Raw genomic sequence first — 18,369 nt, 5'->3', positions numbered from 1 at the left:
TTTGATACCCTACCCTACAACCTGCCTTTTTCATGTAACTGAGACCAAACTTCTGATGCTCCAACCCAAACTATCCTCAGCTCAGTCATGGATACTAGAACTGAAAGTGGTCTTAAAAGGTTAATGAGCCTATGTTTATTTTCTAGTTGAGAAAACTGAGGTCTAGAGTTGTCCAAGGTTACAGTAGTCATCAACATTAGCCAGAATTTGAACTCGGGTCTGTAACTTCAAGTTTATTATTCTTTCCACTGCACATCTCAATAATTCTTGAATGGCTCTAGTAATCTGGGTAGTCTTTCCTTTGAGAAATTTAGATTCAAATTATTCACCTGAATTCCCATATTCACAAGAGCTACTTCCATCAGAACAGTGTAGACACAACTGTGTGTTAGCTAATATGTCCTGAATCCCATACATAGAAGCCAGTATTATCTCACAGTTAAGGTGGGAATCAGAGATCTTTGATATTTCCTCAGCACCTTCAGGAGCTATGGGACTTTAGTTCCTTTGGCCCAACCCTTCATTTTATAATAGAATTTTATAACATAGAGAAGGGAAGCAATTTGCCCAGTTCTGAACACAGTAAAGCAGGTCTAGGATTAGATTAGAATTTAAAATGACTATAGTATCAGCTATGGTCATTATCCCAAAGCTAATGACTGTTCTTTGTCTAGGATTATAGACTGCATTTAGGAGAGCAATATATTTGCATACTGAAATGATGGATTGCCTTCACATTCAACTGGCTGCTGGCACAATGAGTTTGTTGGTACCTGAGTAACAACTCTCATTTCTATGGTAGTGTAAGGCTGAGAAAACTTTCTTCCTGAGCCTTTGAGGCAGTACAGTACCATTTCTCAGATTCAAAGTGATTTTACCCAGTCATACAAATGATCCATCTTTGAAGCCAAAACTTGGAACTTCTAATTTTAAGTCCCATGTCCATCTGACAGCATAATCTAGGTCTTTGAACCCAACAACTTGGGTATTTCACAAGGTTAAGAGTTGGAAAGAATCTTATAGATCGTTTCATCCAACCCGTGAACTTCAGATGAAGAAATGAAGGCTGTGAAAAGTTGGGTGACTCCTCCGACGCCACCAGGAATAATCAGCTGTGCTGGAATTTATCCCAGGTCTTCTGTCTCCAAATCCAGAATCTTACTAGGCTATGGTGCTCCTCCACCATGTCACTTACCCACACTCACTCTCCTGCTTGGCTGATTGAGAGATCAGCTTGTGGGTTCTGGTGAGAGGTTCCAACTCTTTCAAGTGTTTCTCCAACCCTTTCCCCAATCAGAGGCTGACAACTTCCAAACACATCATTCAAAGGTTTTTAATAAACAACTTCATTATAAAAACTTTCTTCTTGAAAATGTAATTCTGTAAAACATTGAAAAATCTAATTTAACAAAGATACGCCCTGTGCATTTTCTAATGGCACTTAATATTTTACAATTAAAAACCTTGTTTTATATAAAGCCAAAAATACTCCAATAAAAAGAGGTTATTCACTGTGTATACAAAGTGCTAGAAAGTTTTTGTTTTGTTTTTTTTTCCTTTTTTCTTTTTAAATAGTCCGGCCTTACAAATGGGCAGCTCTGTGGCCTTAACAGCCGGGGGAGTAGGGCTACGAAAGGGGAGTTTGAGGAGCAGGTGTGCTAGAAGTGGAGAGAGTGTCAAACAACATCCAAATACCAGTGGCAGCCAGCTAAGGAAGCTTTGCTGCCTGTAAAACTCCACTGTTAAACCCCACTTTTCTTTTTTTCCCTGCCCCAGGCCCTTGAAAAGTCTTCTGGACATCTGGGAGACCCTACCTGCTTGCTCCTCTTGGGGAATACCACTCTCCAGCTGTGAAGGTCACTGGCAGTGTTCCTCCCACAGCAGATTCAGAGCTCAACTAGTTTCAGGAGAGGCCGGGGTGGGGGCTCCAGAGACTCTGTGGACTTCTCTGGTCACCACCTGCCTAAGGCAAAGTTTCTTATTACATAAATATCCTTGTTAAAAAGCAAAATATTGATCCTGTACAATATAAACTGTTACCAAAAAAAAAAAATCGTGCTAAAAACAGCTCCTAGATATAGGGGAAAAAAAACAACTACCAAAAAAATGGGGAAAGGGATTTTAATGAGGCACTAAGGAAAGATTGGGAGTAAGGGGGTTTTCATAAACTTAGGGCAATATCTACGAGCAAAAGTAATCAAACCTGCTCTGCAGATTTCCACTTTTAACAAAAATGCCATTAATCAAAGGCTGAAAAAAGTTCACCGAAGGGCCTCTCTGCCTCTCCACCTCCTGTGGCTATAGGCAGCATTCACTGAGGTACTCAGCTCACACCACAGATTACTCCCCCACCTCTCAAACAGAAACAGGGAACAGCAGGTTATGCAGAAGCCAAACTGACTGAAGTTCGTTCAGGTGACAATAGAAGGGCCAGTTCTGCTGCAGAAGGGAGGCAAAACCAGGTTAGTCAAAAGCTGCCATTGTTGAAGTGGGAAAGTATTTGGGAATACGGGTAGAGGCAGAAAAGGTACACTAGGACTGGAATTTGCTCTGCCATTGACATTCCTGATACTCAGTTCCCTTGACTACACAAATTCTTGGCCCTCTTTTGGTCAATGCTGCATAAAATAGCTTATTATCTTATTATTATTATCAAGGTGTCTTTCGTTTTCACAGCACTTTTTAACAAAAATCTTTTTAAGTCTGGATGCTGAATTCAGGGCAAAGACAGAGTTATTAAGCTACTTATATATTTAAAATAACTGTACTTTCAGTTATTAAAAATGGGATAACTCCCCTTCCCTAATTTGGACCCAAAATGGAATGATCAAATGACTATTGGCCAAAAGGAGCTGCCGATGTTTCCCCTGCACAGAACATACTGGAAAACTGACCCTGAAATAGTAATTTCATGGTGGTTTGTGAGGACATTTGGAGAGGTAGGTATGGAAGAGTAAAGAATTGATAGGACTTTGGGAGGGTAAAATGAGGTACCAGTTTCAGGGTTAAGTAGTTGCTTTGCTTATCACATGAGGTTCCTGGGAGCCCTTTTACATTTATATCACTTCAGCCAGAGAGGGCAAGTGGAAAGCTCAGGGGGAATGAGGGAGTTGAGAGATACATGCGGCGGGAGGATGGAGATGAATACTCACATCTGAATCTTCCACCTGCTTGGGATGAAAAGAAATTTGTATTTTACAGCCAGAGGTCCCATGACCTCTGCTAGTCAAGTGTGCAGTGACCGCAGGGAGGGGGTTGGGGGGTACAGTGGTGAAGACAAAATATAGCAGATGAGTATAAAGTCATTAATGGTAGTGATGAGCCTTAATGACCCCTCATTTACCATTTCCCATAATAAAAATCTTAAATGAAATGAACAACAACTGGCTATGTGGACAAGGCCAAAGCCTTTCTTTAGAAACATAATTAGTCCATGGAATTCACTTGCGGATTCTTGAAAGCAAACCACCTAGCCCAAACCTAAGGAGGACTAGACATTTCTATATCTGAAAACAGTATTCCAAACTACCCTGGTTTTTTTTTTTTTGATTTTGTTTTAAACATGCTCATTCGATTCTCATCCCTTCACAATTAAGGGCATCAATATGCTTTAACATCTTCACCTCAAACTGGTATGCCAGAGGCCAGAGCAGGTACCCAGCATCACTTATCTGCTCTTCTCCTAAATGGCAATTGAGATAATTCCTAGTGGGAAATCAAAATACCATGTAAAGTGGACTAGGTTTAAGCAATTGAGGCAGAATCATCTTAGTAGTTTGTCCTAAAAACTGAAGGATGAAGCCAGAGTGAGAAATCAGGTGAGAAAATCACTCAAAATGAAACCCTAGGGAACTGGCCACTGGATGCGCTTGTGGAGTTAATAGTGAAAGAGGTAGATGTGTGTTTCCTGGGTTGGTAGAGATATCTGGATGGGTTCCAGCAACATTGGCCCTAGGACTCCTGCCTGCAGGCTGGTGGGAGCATACACTGGGCCACAAACACAAAGGGGCAATGCAAGGAGGGTGGCAAGGGAAGATACACCAGATTTACTCAAAATACAAAAAAGAACTGATAGATGGAGATGAGAGGTTGAAAGATGAAAGGGATCAGACACTAACTGGGTGATACTTTCCTTGGTACTAACATAAAACTAAGGAAGGAAAAATGAGTAGAGAAGCAAGACCAGCGGCTTTTTGCTAAAAAGATCCTGCATACCGAAAATCCTAGATATATCAGTGACTGTGAACATAGAGGTGGAAGTGGATAGAATGGATCAGAGGAATTTAGTGTTGGAGGGAACAGTTCACATATAGTTACTTCTCAATGACAAACCAATCTGGGACTTTCTAATCCTAACTTCCTGAATACTAATTTTCCAGTAAATCCACAGCTTCCTGGATTAGGAATAGAGCTGGACAGAACAAAAAAAGGTGCTCATTCCCTCTCCTTTGCCACTTTAATTAATCTAGAGTCTAGATGCTTCCTATTATCTAGACATAGCACAAGATAACTTAGAAGGGTAGGAGGCCCCAGATCTTGCCTTTTAACTTGTTTCCATCTCCAATTCAAAAGACCAACATGTACTTAAGCAAAAGTGATCCAGACCTCTTAAAAACTGCTCCATTCTCCTTGCCTGCCTCATGGGGGTAATGTGAGCTAAGAGAGCCACAGAGGACGGCAGAAACTGAAGTAGTCCAAAGTCAGTTTATTTCCCCATGGGGGAAAAATGTGACCTCAAGTGAAGAGAAGTCAGTGAAACCTGACTCCATCATGTAAACAGGGCTCCAGTTAACACCAGGTACCCAAAAGGTTCATGCTGGTGTCAACTGGATTGTACTGGTGGGAATGGATTCATGGTGTGTAAACAATGCTCACTGGAATAAGTCTACTCTAACGGCTCTGCAAGGGGAAGTGAAATGATGTGTCTGAATCAACTGTGTAAACGGTATCACTGCTGGCAACACTGATACAGAGTAGAGTAGCGATACAGAGGGACGGGGGGCAATGGGGGAAGGGAACAAGGAAGCCCTTTCTCCTGTCCACTCTGTCCAAGGCAGGTTACTGGAACTGATCTCTCAGAGACTCTCTTCCATCAGCAGGGACTGTTACAGGGTCTGCAAATGTGAACTGGAAGGTGGGTCTCTCCAGCTGGTTTTCTTGAGATAATCCAAGGTGAAACCTCACTGTTCCTGCTTCTCCAAGGAGCCCCAGAGAGACAAATGAAGCTCTCAAACCTTAGGAAGGGAGCATGCTAAGTGTGGCTCCTGATTCAGATTGAAAACAAACAAATGAAAAATACCTGAAGTCCTATTGTATGAAATCTTTTCACGAGATTAGGGTTCAAGCAACCTCAAGGCTGCTGTGGGAAGTTGAACCCAAGTGCTCCAATCAGACACTGGAATCCTTTCATCTTGAACCCAGCTTTGAAAGCTCAGCAGCCTTCACAGGGAACAGAAAGAGGAAATAAGAGTTGGGATTTACGACCTGAGGGCCAAGCCTGGTGCCTCCTTTCAGCCTACTGGAACGCCTGATGAAAACGTGGCAGAGTAGTGGTGCTTAAGCCAGAGGTAAAAACTGGGGGCAATGAATGTAAGGGCCCAAAGTTGAGGGGACCCCCAGGTCCTGGAGCATCTTGAGGTTGAGACTGCAAAGTGGTAAGCAGTGGTTGGGTTTCTGCCTGTGAGTAGCCCATCACCAATCCTCCTGTGGTCCCAGGTGGGTTGCATGGAGGAAGATTCAGGGGGAGGAAGCCCAGGAGGTGAGAAAAGTCCATGTTAGCAGCACAAAGCGCCTCAGAGAGGTTGGCAGGGCTCTTGGAAAGCAGGGCTTCATCCAAAAGGGCTGGCTGAGGTGAGGAGGACTGGGGCTCACTGGATGGGAGAGATAGGCTTCCGGGAAGCTCCGACAGAAAGCTTTCCACCTCTGCTTTGGGTAGTTTCTCCGGCAAGTATGAGGTAGATCCAAGCTGGTATTTTGGGGGAAGTTGTGGTGGAGAGGAGATGGGTGAGGAAGATTCCAGAGGATAACTCATTCCCATTGGCAGGGAATTGTGAACCAGAGAATGAGGCATCCCTGAACTTGGCATGGCTGGGAGGTGGGTGCTATACATGCCCATAGGTAACATTCCTGGGAAGGTCTTACCCCCTATCATGTCCCTGGATGCCATGCACAGAACTGGGCTCAGCTCTTCTTTCACTGTGACTGAGGAGCTACAGCTGAGGAGTCCCAACATGTCTACTGGTTCTGTCTTAATTTTCAGTAATTCTTGTGAGTGGCTCTTTTTCATGTGCCGAGTTAGATGGTCCTTACGCCCAAACCTCTGGGCACAGTACTGGCAAAGGAAATCTTTGCGCCCTGTGTGAACTACCAGGTGCCTCCTCACATCCTTCCTGGTGTAGAAACGTCGATCACAATGGTCACAGGGATGCTTCTTCTCCTTGGCCCCACCTGATGCTCTCCTTGAATGAGCTTTCAGGTGTTCCAGAAGGACCTGGGTGTTCTCAAAGGTTTGGAGGCACACTTTGCAGCTGAGGTCACCACTAGTGGCAGCATGCATAGCCAGGTGGCGCCGATAGCCCAGCTTGGTGTTATAGTTCTTGCCACACTCTGGGCAGTGGAGGGCCTCCTTATGGGGATCATGGGTCTGCAGGTGATTCCGCAAATGGTCCTTCCGATGGAACATCTTTTCACAATACATGCACTGGTGGGGCTTCTGGGCTGAATGAGTGGCCATATGCCTGGATAAAGAAAACAGATGATCAAAAGATCTGGCCACATTCAGCCTACAATCCTCTTTGATCCAAAGGTTACAGGGAAAAAAGGAAAGAAAGTAAGCCTTAGCGCCCCTCCCCCCATCTACCTCTAGAATGCTAGATTCCACCTGACTTTAAAGTATTACAAGGATTTGCAAAATGCTTTCCATACATTCTCTCACTGTATACTCACATCAGTCAGATACTATCTGTGCAAATTCTCAAGAGAAAGGAAGCTACATTCTCCTTTACCTCAATTCATTTTAGTATTTGTCAGGAACCACCTGTTGTCAAGAATCTATACAAAGTATTAAAGAAGAAACAGTTTTAGCTAAAATATCTCTGCCTCATTAAGCTGACTAATAAGATTATAAATGTAGCTTATTCTGTAAAGAGAATGCACCACAGGAATACTTCTCCCTTGGAAGGGAGGCTCAGTGGTTCATGCCATCAAATTCATAGAGGAGAAAACTGAGTGAAACACATATAAGGGAAGTGACTTGCCTAAGGTCACATGATGACTCAGTAGCAGAGAATCTCTATTTCCTGACACCCCATGTTGGATTTCTATGTCACTACCTTTCCTCCCCATCACTTCACAGAGAAGACTAATAAAAAATGAAAATGAAATGGTAAATGTACAAATAAACAGGGAAAAAATTTCTGAATTTATTTTAAAAGCGAAAAGACCTATTATCAATTTTGTTCTACAAACAACAGAATAAAAATGAGAATGGAAACTCAGTTACTACAACAAAAACTGCCTAATTCATTACAGTAAGGATTGGCTTCTAAATTTACTACCACTCTGGACACTATGGATGATAATCAAAATTTAAAAGATATAATATCAGGTTTCTCCAATAATCTGGGTAAAGAAGGCAGAGAGCTATATAGACCAAAGTAGTGAACATAGACCCTGAGTCAAAATACTTTAAATGGCAACATATATGTGAAAAGAAGACTAGATTAAGGAACAAAGGTTTCAGTTATGGATATCATTGGCTTTCTGTGTAATCTTTGGCAAGTCACCTTCTCTGGCCCCAAGTTTCTCCTCTATAAAGATGTTGAACTCAATGATTTCTACGTTCTGTTCAAGTTCTAAAAGCAGGATTGATTCTCATTTTTCAGGAAAGTTCACTACATCAATTAATGAATGTGTACAACATAAGGCATCAAACACATAAAGAACACAGTCTTTGGCCTCAAGGAATGTATTGTTCTTTAACAGATATGGAGCCCAGAAAGATGTATGGTTTCCCTGGCTTTGTTTCAAAAGAATTTCTGGGTTCAAAGAGGTCCTTAGAATGGATTTTATCACCTACCTATAAAGTTTGTACTTGGATGCAAAGGCCTTGCCACAGTGCAGCTGAGGGCAGTTGTATGGTCTCTGTTCCGTGTGGGGGAGGCTGTGGGTTCTCAGCTTCTCCCCACCTGAGAAGGAGGTACCGGAGATTTCACATTGGCACTTCACTTGACTTTCTGCCTCACGTCCTCTTGGCCTAGGAACTAGTTTCCAGCCTGTCTCCTCCTCCTGCTTTGCATCTTGAATCCAGTTAGGGACACTGGTGAAGAATGCCGTCATGGCAGGACTAATGGGGGAGGGCCATATTAATGAGAACTTTCCCCCATCAGCAGTGTGCTAACTCTGTTCTGCCACAGTTTTCAAAGGAGTCTCCAGACGAATATCTTCACCTGAAACGTTAGAAAAACTAGGGTTAGGAAATCCAACTTTAGTAGTCTTAATTATCTATGCTAATAGAAATAGATATGGCACTTTATAATTCACAAAGCATTTTCCTTATAACACTTCCAAGAGATTAGTAGTGTAAGCATATTTTATTCACTTTAGAGATAAGGAAACTGAGACTTGAAAAGGTAAAAGGATTACCCTTGGTGACACTGGTAAGCAGTAAATAAAGAATTTGAACTGAAGTTTTCTGAATCCCAATCCAATGCCCCTTTGCAACTATCATACTGCCTCTCCAAAATCCATTCCCAGATTTCTTTTTTGGCTGTAGGAATCAATGAATCTTCCCATCAAAGCTCTAACCAAAGATTTTGCTTTCCCTCCTTTCCCACTCTTTAATTTTCTTCCTTCATCAGAGAAGTGCTAATGGGTAATATAGCACCCCAAAAGACAGGCAAAATAAGAAAATCTCTTGCTTGGGAAATGAGACCTTGGAATAACCTGCCCTTAAAACTAGATTGATTGATAGGGTAGTGTACATGCCAGTATACTCAGGGTGAGATTTCTGCTTCTGGGCATTCAAACACAGGCTATATATATGCTGACTGTGAGGCTCCCCCAGGGATTTACATAATCCCAGAAAGTTTTTATTTGAACAAAGGGTTAGCGACCTTTTGAAAGCTCTATTCACTCCTTCTTTCCTAGGAATTAGCAAGATACCTTGCTGATGTCCTTACAATGTTCTATTCCACACTGCAAAGCTATAGTATATTTATATATACTATCTCCCTACTAGCATAGTTCTATGAGGTTAGGAAATGTAAACAATTAGAGGATACAAAGATAAAAGACAGCAATGCCTGTTTTCAAACTTACAACTGGTGAGGGTAAAGGATAGAGGGGAGAATAAAATACATACACAAATAACCATGATGAAAGATAGATAAGCACAAAAAAAGTACAAAGGATGTAAACCTCCAGACAAAGTGCTAATGAGAAATCCAAGGGCTAGTCCACTTGGGGGGAGGGGTGTGAGTCAAGAAAAGTTTCATGGAAGAAGTGACACTTGAGCTGGGCTTTTTTGAAAGACTCGAAAGATTTCAAACATGGGATGGAGAAGAGTCCATTTCAAGCAACAGAAAGGGCAAAACAAGCACAGCAGATGGTGAATAGTTGAATTTGTGAGAGTGAGCAGTAGAACAACCTGAGATTTAGATACCCTTATATCTCACAGGGCTCTGCCTAGAGCAGGCACTTAAATGGTGAATGATACAGCAATGCTTTTTTGTTTTAGCAAAGAAATGGAAACAAAGTTGATGCCCATCAATTGGAAAATAGCTAAACAAATTGTAGTACATGAAAGAAATGGGATATTATTGCCCCATAAGAACCAATGAATATGAATTATTCTGAGAAGCATATGGGTTTATTTGAACTGGTCCAGTCAGAACCAGGAAAACAACATATATGACTTAAAAAACACAAATAGTATATAATATGTAATAGTATAGTATATAGTACATTCTGTAATTATAATGTTGCTTAGCTCTGAAGTTAACAAAATATATCTCCCCTCCTCCTTTTTTTTAAAGAAAGAGGGACTATGAGTATAAGCTATTGCATATACTGTCAAACTTGGTATGTTAGTTGGTTTTACTTTTAAAAAACTTTGTTACAGGATAGGGTTCACTGAGAAGGATAAATTCAGAAATGGAGTAGCTATTAAAAAATACCAATAATTTTAAGTGATAAAGGTTCTGAATGCCAAGGTTCTATACAGTTGGAGATAAAATGGATTTTCTGTGTGATTACTTCCAGGCTACCAACTAATGGGAATGGTGGTACTCCAAAGATATATTACTATATTCAATCTACTTTTTTTTTTAAACCTTACCTTCCATTTTAGAATCAGTACTGTGTGGTTAGTTCCAAGATAGAAAAGTGGTAGTGGATAGGTAATGAAAGTTAAGTGACTTGCTCAGGGTCGCATAGTAAGTATGTGTCTGAGATCAGATTTGAACCTAGGACTTCCCATCTCTAGGCCTGATTCTCAATCCACTGAGCCATCTAGCTGTCCTACTGTGTTTAATCTTAAAAGCAGTTAGGGAAGAGTGTAATGTAGCAACTACCACCATCTACTGTGCTGTTGAAAAATTAACTTCATTATCCCTAGTACATAGACTGTAGTACTGCCAATTTCTCATGTAAATAGAAGATTTCCCTGTAAGATCAAGCTGACCCTGACACGGATGGAATTTCATCAGACAGATGGTTTATGAATATAAACAGAAGGAATATGTGCTACAGGTTTATATTAGAAGGGGTAGCTTATAAGGATCAGGGCATATATGTCACTGAATGCTTGCTCCTCATGCCGGCACCCGCTGTTCACAAGAACCATTTCCTGGAAGCCTAAAGAAAGAAACTAGATGGATAGACAGCTTCCACCACCATTAATGTAGAGTATAAGGAAAGAGTACTAGACTTGGAGTCTAGTTCTAAGTTCAAGTCTCAGCTCTACTATATAATTAGAAATTCTTAAACTCCTAAAACTACATTACCCAAAATTCCTTCCTGTATTAACTAGAATCCTTTTTCCCTTTTCCTGCGTCCTTGCCTTTACGTGATTATATTTAAGTTTGCTGTAACTCCTCCCACATTCTCTTTTACTCGGGACCAGGTTGGGTTTAGGTACTTTTTTTTACTTTAGTTACTATTAACAAAACTTTTAAAATATAATACTTTAGTTTTTGTATATTAATTTTAAAACTCCCACTACTAACTGTAAGTCACAAGACTAATGGGCAAATCACTCTCTGAGCCTCAGTTTCTTTATTTGCCTATGTCACAGGATTATTGTAAAGCATTTATAAAATGCAAAATCCAATAGAAATATGAACTATTAACTGCAAAATAAGCCAGCTTCCCCATTTAGAGAACCTATCCTCTTGTTTAATAAATAGCCAAACATAATACAAGTATTCTCCCATCAGAAGTACAGATCTATCTAGAAAGATCTGCACAAAGGTGGCAGTCTTTAAACTAGTCACATGTTGAGGATGGTCCACTAAAAACCAGTCCAACTTAAGCCCTTGGGTGATCCTGTTGTATTTGTTTGCCACACAACACACCTCAAACTTCTTTAATATTGAGTTCTCATGCTGTGTGAATCCCTCCCCCAAGAGTGTGTGTGTGTGAGTGTGTGTGTGTGTGTGTGTGTGTGTGTGTGTGTGTGTGTAATTACCTGTTTATAATACCAGTGATTACTAGAGACCATGGATGGCATAGTAAAAAGAAACATCCGCAGTTCTGGAAGTTACCTTCATTTAAAACCAAACTGGTGCCTGCTGTCTAGATGAGGATGAAAAGCAGAGAAATGAGTCCTAGTCACTTGGTTTTCAGTGATCTGAAAGAGAGGACTGGCTCTGGAAACTCCACTCAAAATCAGAAAGAGAACCGTCCGTTTCCCTCCCTCCCCCCCACCTCCCACACATCCACCTCATCAGTTCTCCTGAACAAGCAGAAACAGTAGCTGCAAACAGCTCAATGCACTCTTCCTGAAAGAGTGAGTAATGGGCTTCTAGGAAGAGGCCATCGGGGGCTGAGAAGAGCCCACAAGGGCTCTGTCCATACAAAAAAGCACATGGTTAAGTAATCTTTGCTTCAGCTAAAGTTAATGGGAATGTAGCTTTCAAAGAAAAAAGAACAACCAACACCCTTATCCTGCTCTCTGCCAAACTGTTCAAAGTGGCTGTTAAGTTACTTTACACCTACAGTCACATGCTGGTTGTTGCCGAAACAGGTGTAACTTGGTCGTCCTTTAGGGGGATGGAAAAACCTCTCTTTGTCTATACTCTCTTTGACCTGGGGAGATCTCTGATCTATTCAGAGCCCCTGCTCCTTCAGGTTTTCCCTTCCTCAGTAAAAGCTTCAGAAGAATTCTGCCATTCCCTCTGGGCTGCTCTTCTGGTCTTGTGCTTTGACCTTAACAACCCGAGAAGCCAACAGAACCTGTTCCCATAAAACAAACACAATTCTTCCCTCCTAGTTGACAAGACATCTTAGTAAGCTGGTTCCCCATGGTGTGGTTTTTCAACATTTTCCACAGTTCTTTTGGTGTCTGATGGGGGGTGGGAGGGAGAGGGGGAGTGGAGAGGAAATGGATGGGAAAGGCCCTCCTTTGATGCCTAAATTTTACCCACTTCTTTGCAATGAGGCACTAAAGAAAGTTATCTCTTTCCCTCAGGTCCCAAAGCCAATTTTGTTACCTTCACAACCTCTCCCACACTTTCTTTCTCTCACCCACCCCCCATCTCACAATTAATTGCCAGCTTCTACTCCTTTTCCTTCAGGATATCCTCTGCAGCCCCTACTCCTCCTCCTAACTGGCTTTCTCTAAAATTCCACAAGCTCCTCCAAGCAGCACCTACTGGTTACCAAATGAATCAAAGCACACACCAAATAGGATGAGGTTCCAATTCCAGGATAGAGGATGTCATAAATGGAAACTATTTCTACAATATTTTTTCCTCTGGTTAGGAGAAATTACTCTGAAACATCTTCATCAACATGTGTGCAGTTCAAAATTGTATACTGGAAATCTAAATCAGAGCCAATTACATACTCCCAATCCTTTAGTTCTCAAAATGCTATTAGTTCCACTCAGATGAAATATTTTTTGTATTTCATAATATTTATGGAAATGTTCCTGTAATATTATGCCTTCATTCTGTGTACACTAGTCTTATGATCTACTCTCACCTTCTGCCCAGAAAAGGCAGTTCCTTAAGGTTCTTCCCGCGGCAAAGAAAGGGTTAACCTCCATGTGAGTTCTTACCAAATCGAAGACCCACAGAGGATTAGTCTCCACTTCAATGACTACCCTAAAATAGCACAAGACTCTCTTATCCCTCTGCTCCAGGACCCAGGGATCTGAGAAATTGGCCCCACCACCTGCTGACTGAAAGCATCACCAAGGGCAAACGTGCAAAGCGGGTGGAAGGCGCCTTTCCCTTCTCTGAGCTCAAAATAGCAGCTAGGAAATTATAAATAGACAGAGCAATCAAGCTCTGACCCACAGCACCAGAAACAAATCCTCATGATGCATTCCTGCAGCAAAGAAATACAGGAGCAGGAAGAGAAATGGAAATAGCTACGTTAGGCTCTCCCTCCCTCTAACCTCTCTCGAGAATTAATTACATTACTGGGGGTGGGGATGCGGGGTGGAAAGGAGACGAGGCGCGAAGAAGCCCCAGCGGCTTGCACCATTCCAAGAGATATCAAACAGGATTAGCAAGGCCCGGATATGCCTTCTAAAGGTCCCTCGGACTTCTGTTCGTGGGAGGCAGGAGCTAGTGTCTCCAGTATGGGCTAAGTAATAAACTGTTAACTCTGGAAGAGAGCAGCCGACTCGATTCCCAGTTACCCCCTTGACCTTGGGCGAGTAGTTTCATTCCTTCTGGTGCTCAATTTCCCAGCCCACCCGTGGGGCCTGCTGCATGTTTGTGTGTGTGGTGGGAGCCCGGGGCGCCCAAGAGATCGTGGGAGGTCGGCCTGCCTGGGTGGAGGGAGCACGCACGGTGACAAACTGCGGGACAGAATGGGGGCGGCTGCACCTGCGGGCGGGCTAGAATCACGTGGGGGGTAGGGAACGCAGAGGGGAACCCCCACACACACTCTCCCCACGAAGGGGAAGACGAGGACCTAGAAAGGGCGCGGTGTCACCACTCACGGGGTTGCGGAGTGGACCTCTGTAGATACTCTATCCCATTTATCTGGATTGGGTCGGATCGAGTCGGGGCTGGGGGACGGGGGGGGGGGGCAGTAAGAGGGGCGGGAGCTTTCCGGTCCTCGTTCCCCCTCCTAGGGGTCGAAGGGGCTGGGCCTTCGCTTCCCTCTCCCGCGCAGAATTATCCGGGCCTCCCCCTCTTTCCCTCCTCCCCCACCCCGTAGGCTCGGATTATCCGGGCCTCTCCCTCCCCGTGGGGCGCGCGGAACGGGGCGGGGACGGAGCTCGGTCGTTAGCCGGCTTTGCCCACCCAGTCCTGGCCCTAGCGCCTCCCGGGGGGAGCTCCCCGGTCTCGCTCCCCCTGCTCTCGCACAGCACTCACCGCGCTCGGGGCCCCCGCGTTCCGGGGCGGGCCGCGCTCCGGCTCCGCCAGGCCCGGTCAGGCCCCGGTAGTGGCGGCGGTCGGGCCATTGTGCGGTGCATTCTGGGAGCCGCGCGAGCGGCCGCCGAGGGGAGGGGGGGGGAGGAGCGGGGGTGGTGCCGCGGACTCTCTATGGTCGAGTAAGATGGATAGAAGGGCTCGAGCGGGGCGGCGCGCGGAGCCTGGTGGGAACGCGACGGGCGGGCCAGTACCCTCCAGCTTTGGACAGACATGGTCTTCGCGGCATGGGCGCACCTCCTGCCCCTACTTGGGCTCCTACTGCCCTCGTGGGCCCTGGCCCAGGCCTGGGACCCAGCTGGCTATCTACTCTACTGCCCCTGCATGGGTAAGGCCTCCCGGACTGGGCGCCCCCTGCTGGGCTCCTACAGACAGGCCTGTGCAAGGGGGCACGAATCCTGGGTTGTGGAGCCTGGCCCTGGACCAGTCCATTCTCTTGGGAGCCGGGGGGAGTCTCTCTGTGGTCCTGTCCACTGTGGCCGGGGGGAGGGAGGGAGATCCCTGCTCTAGTCACACCAGATTGGTCTACTTCGGATGGGCAGAGTCTACCTTGGGGACTGGACCAGTCCACAGCGGCCTGAGGAGAAGCCCGCCCTGTGGCCCCGGACTAGTCCGTTCTGGTTCCGGAGTGGGACCGGAGGGGGAGCCCGCCTGTCCCAGATGGATTAGGCCATTTCTATTCCCAGGGGAGACCTGTCCCATCTCCGTAGACAGCTCCCCACACCAGTTCCCCTAGCCAGTCCTGTGTCCCCCTATGGCCTCCCAGGGAGGTCTAAGGACCCTGCCCCAGGTTGTGCAGATGCTGCAGACTGATGTTACAGGTGATGGAAGTTATGCTGTCTTGCCAGCTCCTCTGCTACAAGAGGAGTGCCTTCTCTGCTAGGGAGCCCCAGTCTCTTCTAGCTCCCTAGAAGATAGACCAAGGATCTTTCTGGGCCCTAGGCCTTCTGTCTAGAGGAGTAGATCTCAGAGAAATAGATTGCTAGACCCTTTAAGTTGGAAGACACTAATGCCCACCTCCCCTCCTTTTTGCTGAAGGGAAAATTGAGGGCCAGAAAGAATGTCTTGACCAAAGTCACACAGTGAGTTGGTGGCAGACCTCTAACTAGAACTCCAGAGTTTGGGACAGGTAGCCAAGAAATAGCTATAATCTTATTAATTAAGCATTTTCTTGTCTCCTCCCCTAGAGGTAAACACTTTCCTACTGAAAATCAATCCCTTTGGAAATATTTGTAGTCAAAATGCCTGAATTCAAATGGTGGTGTTGCTACTTATGACTGTGATTTTCGACAAGGTCTTTCACTTCTCTGGGCTTCATTTTCCCTATTTGTAAATTAAGAGAGTCAGGAAAAACTCTCCAAGGTCCCTTCTGGCTTCTCTCATCCATTTAACTCACTTTAGTTCCACAAACATTTAAGTGCCTATTCTGTGCATCCTTGAACTGTTTCAGAAAGTACCTCATGATCCCTCTCAACTTGACTTCATGTTTCCAGGGCGGTTTGGGAACCAGGCAGATCACTTCTTGGGCTCCTTGGCATTTGCAAAGCTACTAAACCGGACCCTGGCTATCCCACCCTGGATTGAATACCAACATCACAAGCCTCCGTACACCAATGTGAGTCCTTGGCTCTGCCCTGGCCCTAACTATGCCATTCAAGATTTTTAAAGGAATTTACAAATTCCACAGTGGGTCTCTGGTATGCCTTCAATAAATTGTGGCTATTTGAAGATTCCCTAAATTGTTCCTAGTAAACTGACCCTCTGGACCCACCCCAAGCATTGCAAGCCTATATTCTTCTAACTGGTATCTTGTTCTGTCTTCGGGAAGTATGATTGTATCTGTTTTCCCAGTAGTATGAATGGATTGCACTGAACCATTCTCGTTCTCCCCACACCTACCTTGTAACATATGCTGCAAAGGTGAAATTATATTAAAAATCTTAGACTATGAGCCAAAGCAGAATATATAGCCAGCTTACATTAAGTTCAAACTCACAGCCCCTGGCTCACTAATAGTATATTTTTAATCACTCAACCTACACATAGTCCCAGTAGTAATGGCTGATTTTCATTTCCCTCAAAGAGATAGATACTGCTCAGGGACAAAGGTGGGCAGAAGATGGTTCCTCCTTCACAAGACAATATTCAAAATGGCTGCTAAATCACACTCTCCCCTCTCTTCATTTTCTCCCATAATTTTCCCTCTCTCCAATTTTTCCCTATTCTTTCCCTTTCTCAGTTAATCCTCTTTTCTTTCTTATCTCTCCTCTGAACCTTTTCTTTTTCCTTCTCTTTCTTTGTCTCATCTCTTTTCCACAATATTTCTATCCTCTTTCATTCTTACAGCAGCATGTGTCCTACGAGACATACTTCAAGTTGGAACCACTTAACAAGTATCATCGGGTCATCAGCTTGGAGAAATTCATGGAGAAATTGGCACCTATCCACTGGCCTCCTGAGAATAGAGTGGCTTACTGCTTTGATGTGGCAGCCCAGCGGAGTGCTGACAAGAAGACCTGTCCAATGAAGGTGTGTCCATGGATGCTTTGGCCTTTTCTCCCACTGTCCTATTCCCATACCTGAAACCTGCTATTCTTTCTACTTATGCATGCCTTTTATGTACTTTTCTTTCCTGCTTTTCCTCAGGCCAGACACAGCTAGAAGTAGTATTCTTTCTGCAAAGTTCCCTTATGGTTCTTAAAAGTATCATCCAGCAAACAGCAGTATACTCTATGAAATATGCCCCCAGTTGTTAGTACTAGCTTTCTTTTGAAATTATTTTGTACGACTATGTGTGCTTTGTATTCACTTAGTTTTGTTGAGGTCATTCAGACATTCCTTGTCATCTGGAATTAGATCTCTTGGCATGTCTAAACTCAACCTGCCCCTAGTCTGTTCCTTTTGTCCTTTCAAGGCCCACCTCCATTTGACCTCCATTTGTTCCATTAGTGCCTAGCTGCCCATCCCAGCAAATGCCTAATTATATCGTTTTACAGGAAGGGAACCCTTTTGGCCCATTCTGGGATCAGTTCAATGTCAGCTTCAACAAATCAGAACTTTTTGGTGGCATCGCCTTCAACCCTTCCTACAAGGACCATTGGATCCAAAGGTACTGAGAATGGAGGTGGGAATAGAGAGGAATTGGGACCACCAAGTTTTAGAGATGGAAGGGCAGTAGCTGGCTAACACCCAGTTTACCTCATGATTCTGTCCTGTACTACACAGTTATTTGGGATTGAAGGGGCAGCCAGTATATCTGTTGAACTTGTAAAGCCCAGAGAGCAAGGTATAATCCACAAGAAATGGCCACAAACATGTCTGGAGAGTATCTGCTGTCTGATCTGTTCCCATTTCACAGCCTGACACCATAGGACATTGACCTGCTATGGGGTTGAGCAATAGTTTATCCCTTGATAAAGACCATCATAAAAAGAACATTTCATAACCACGTGAACCAGAGTTTCCTGGTCAAGGTGTGAGAATCACTTGCCAGTTAACCTTTCTCTTCAGAAGTTAAAATTGGAAGCTGCTTCTGTAGGAGAAAAAAATTTCAACCCTACTTGAGAAAATTATGTCATCCTGATAATCATCAGATACAGTATAATTAATAAGCACCCTCAGACATATGGCACCATTTTTTAAAAAGTAGGTTAAGTGGACTGACAGCTATTTATCAAATGTTTGCTTACTATGTGTTAAATACCAGATGGTTTGAGAGATATAGAACAGTAAAAAGACATCATGGTTTCAAGGAATTTAC

At 43.9% G+C, this 18,369-nt stretch overlaps 2 protein-coding genes across 8 annotated transcripts in view; one reads left to right on the top strand and one right to left on the bottom strand.

Annotated features, from left to right (window-relative positions):
* Positions 1 to 1,317: 1,317 nt before the first annotated feature.
* Positions 1,318 to 18,369, bottom strand: part of PLAGL2 (PLAG1 like zinc finger 2) — a 21,922-nt gene continuing 4,870 nt past the window's right edge. Inside the window, exons 1-3 of one of the 4 annotated variants that reach the window (XM_007474456.3) lie at positions 14,553 to 14,681; positions 8,078 to 8,447; positions 1,318 to 6,737 (exon numbers count right to left, since the gene is read on the bottom strand). In XM_007474456.3, the coding sequence (XP_007474518.1) occupies positions 5,516 to 6,737; positions 8,078 to 8,337 (1,482 nt within the window). In that variant the 5' untranslated portion in view covers positions 8,338 to 8,447; positions 14,553 to 14,681 and the 3' untranslated portion in view covers positions 1,318 to 5,515. Of the gene's footprint in view, positions 6,738 to 8,077; positions 8,448 to 11,686; positions 11,850 to 14,552; positions 14,682 to 18,369 lie in introns of those variants that run through there. The other 3 variants (XM_007474457.3, XM_016427747.2, XM_056811959.1) reach the window with 3 other exon arrangements.
* POFUT1 (protein O-fucosyltransferase 1) overlaps positions 14,706 to 18,369 on the top strand; it is a 15,706-nt gene continuing 12,042 nt past the window's right edge. Inside the window, exons 1-4 of one of the 4 annotated variants that reach the window (XM_003339578.4) lie at positions 14,706 to 14,937; positions 16,103 to 16,224; positions 16,956 to 17,138; positions 17,606 to 17,718. In XM_003339578.4, coding sequence (XP_003339626.2) covers positions 14,823 to 14,937; positions 16,103 to 16,224; positions 16,956 to 17,138; positions 17,606 to 17,718 — 533 coding nt within the window. In that variant the 5' untranslated portion in view covers positions 14,706 to 14,822. Of the gene's footprint in view, positions 14,938 to 15,229; positions 15,431 to 16,102; positions 16,225 to 16,955; positions 17,139 to 17,605; positions 17,719 to 18,369 lie in introns of those variants that run through there. The other 3 variants (XM_056811960.1, XR_008915235.1, XM_056811962.1) reach the window with 3 other exon arrangements.

This window comes from Monodelphis domestica, chromosome 1, assembly GCF_027887165.1.
Source record: "Monodelphis domestica isolate mMonDom1 chromosome 1, mMonDom1.pri, whole genome shotgun sequence".
Classification (NCBI taxonomy): Eukaryota; Metazoa; Chordata; class Mammalia; order Didelphimorphia; family Didelphidae; genus Monodelphis; species Monodelphis domestica.
This window is presented reverse-complemented; position numbering and strand designations above follow the sequence as displayed.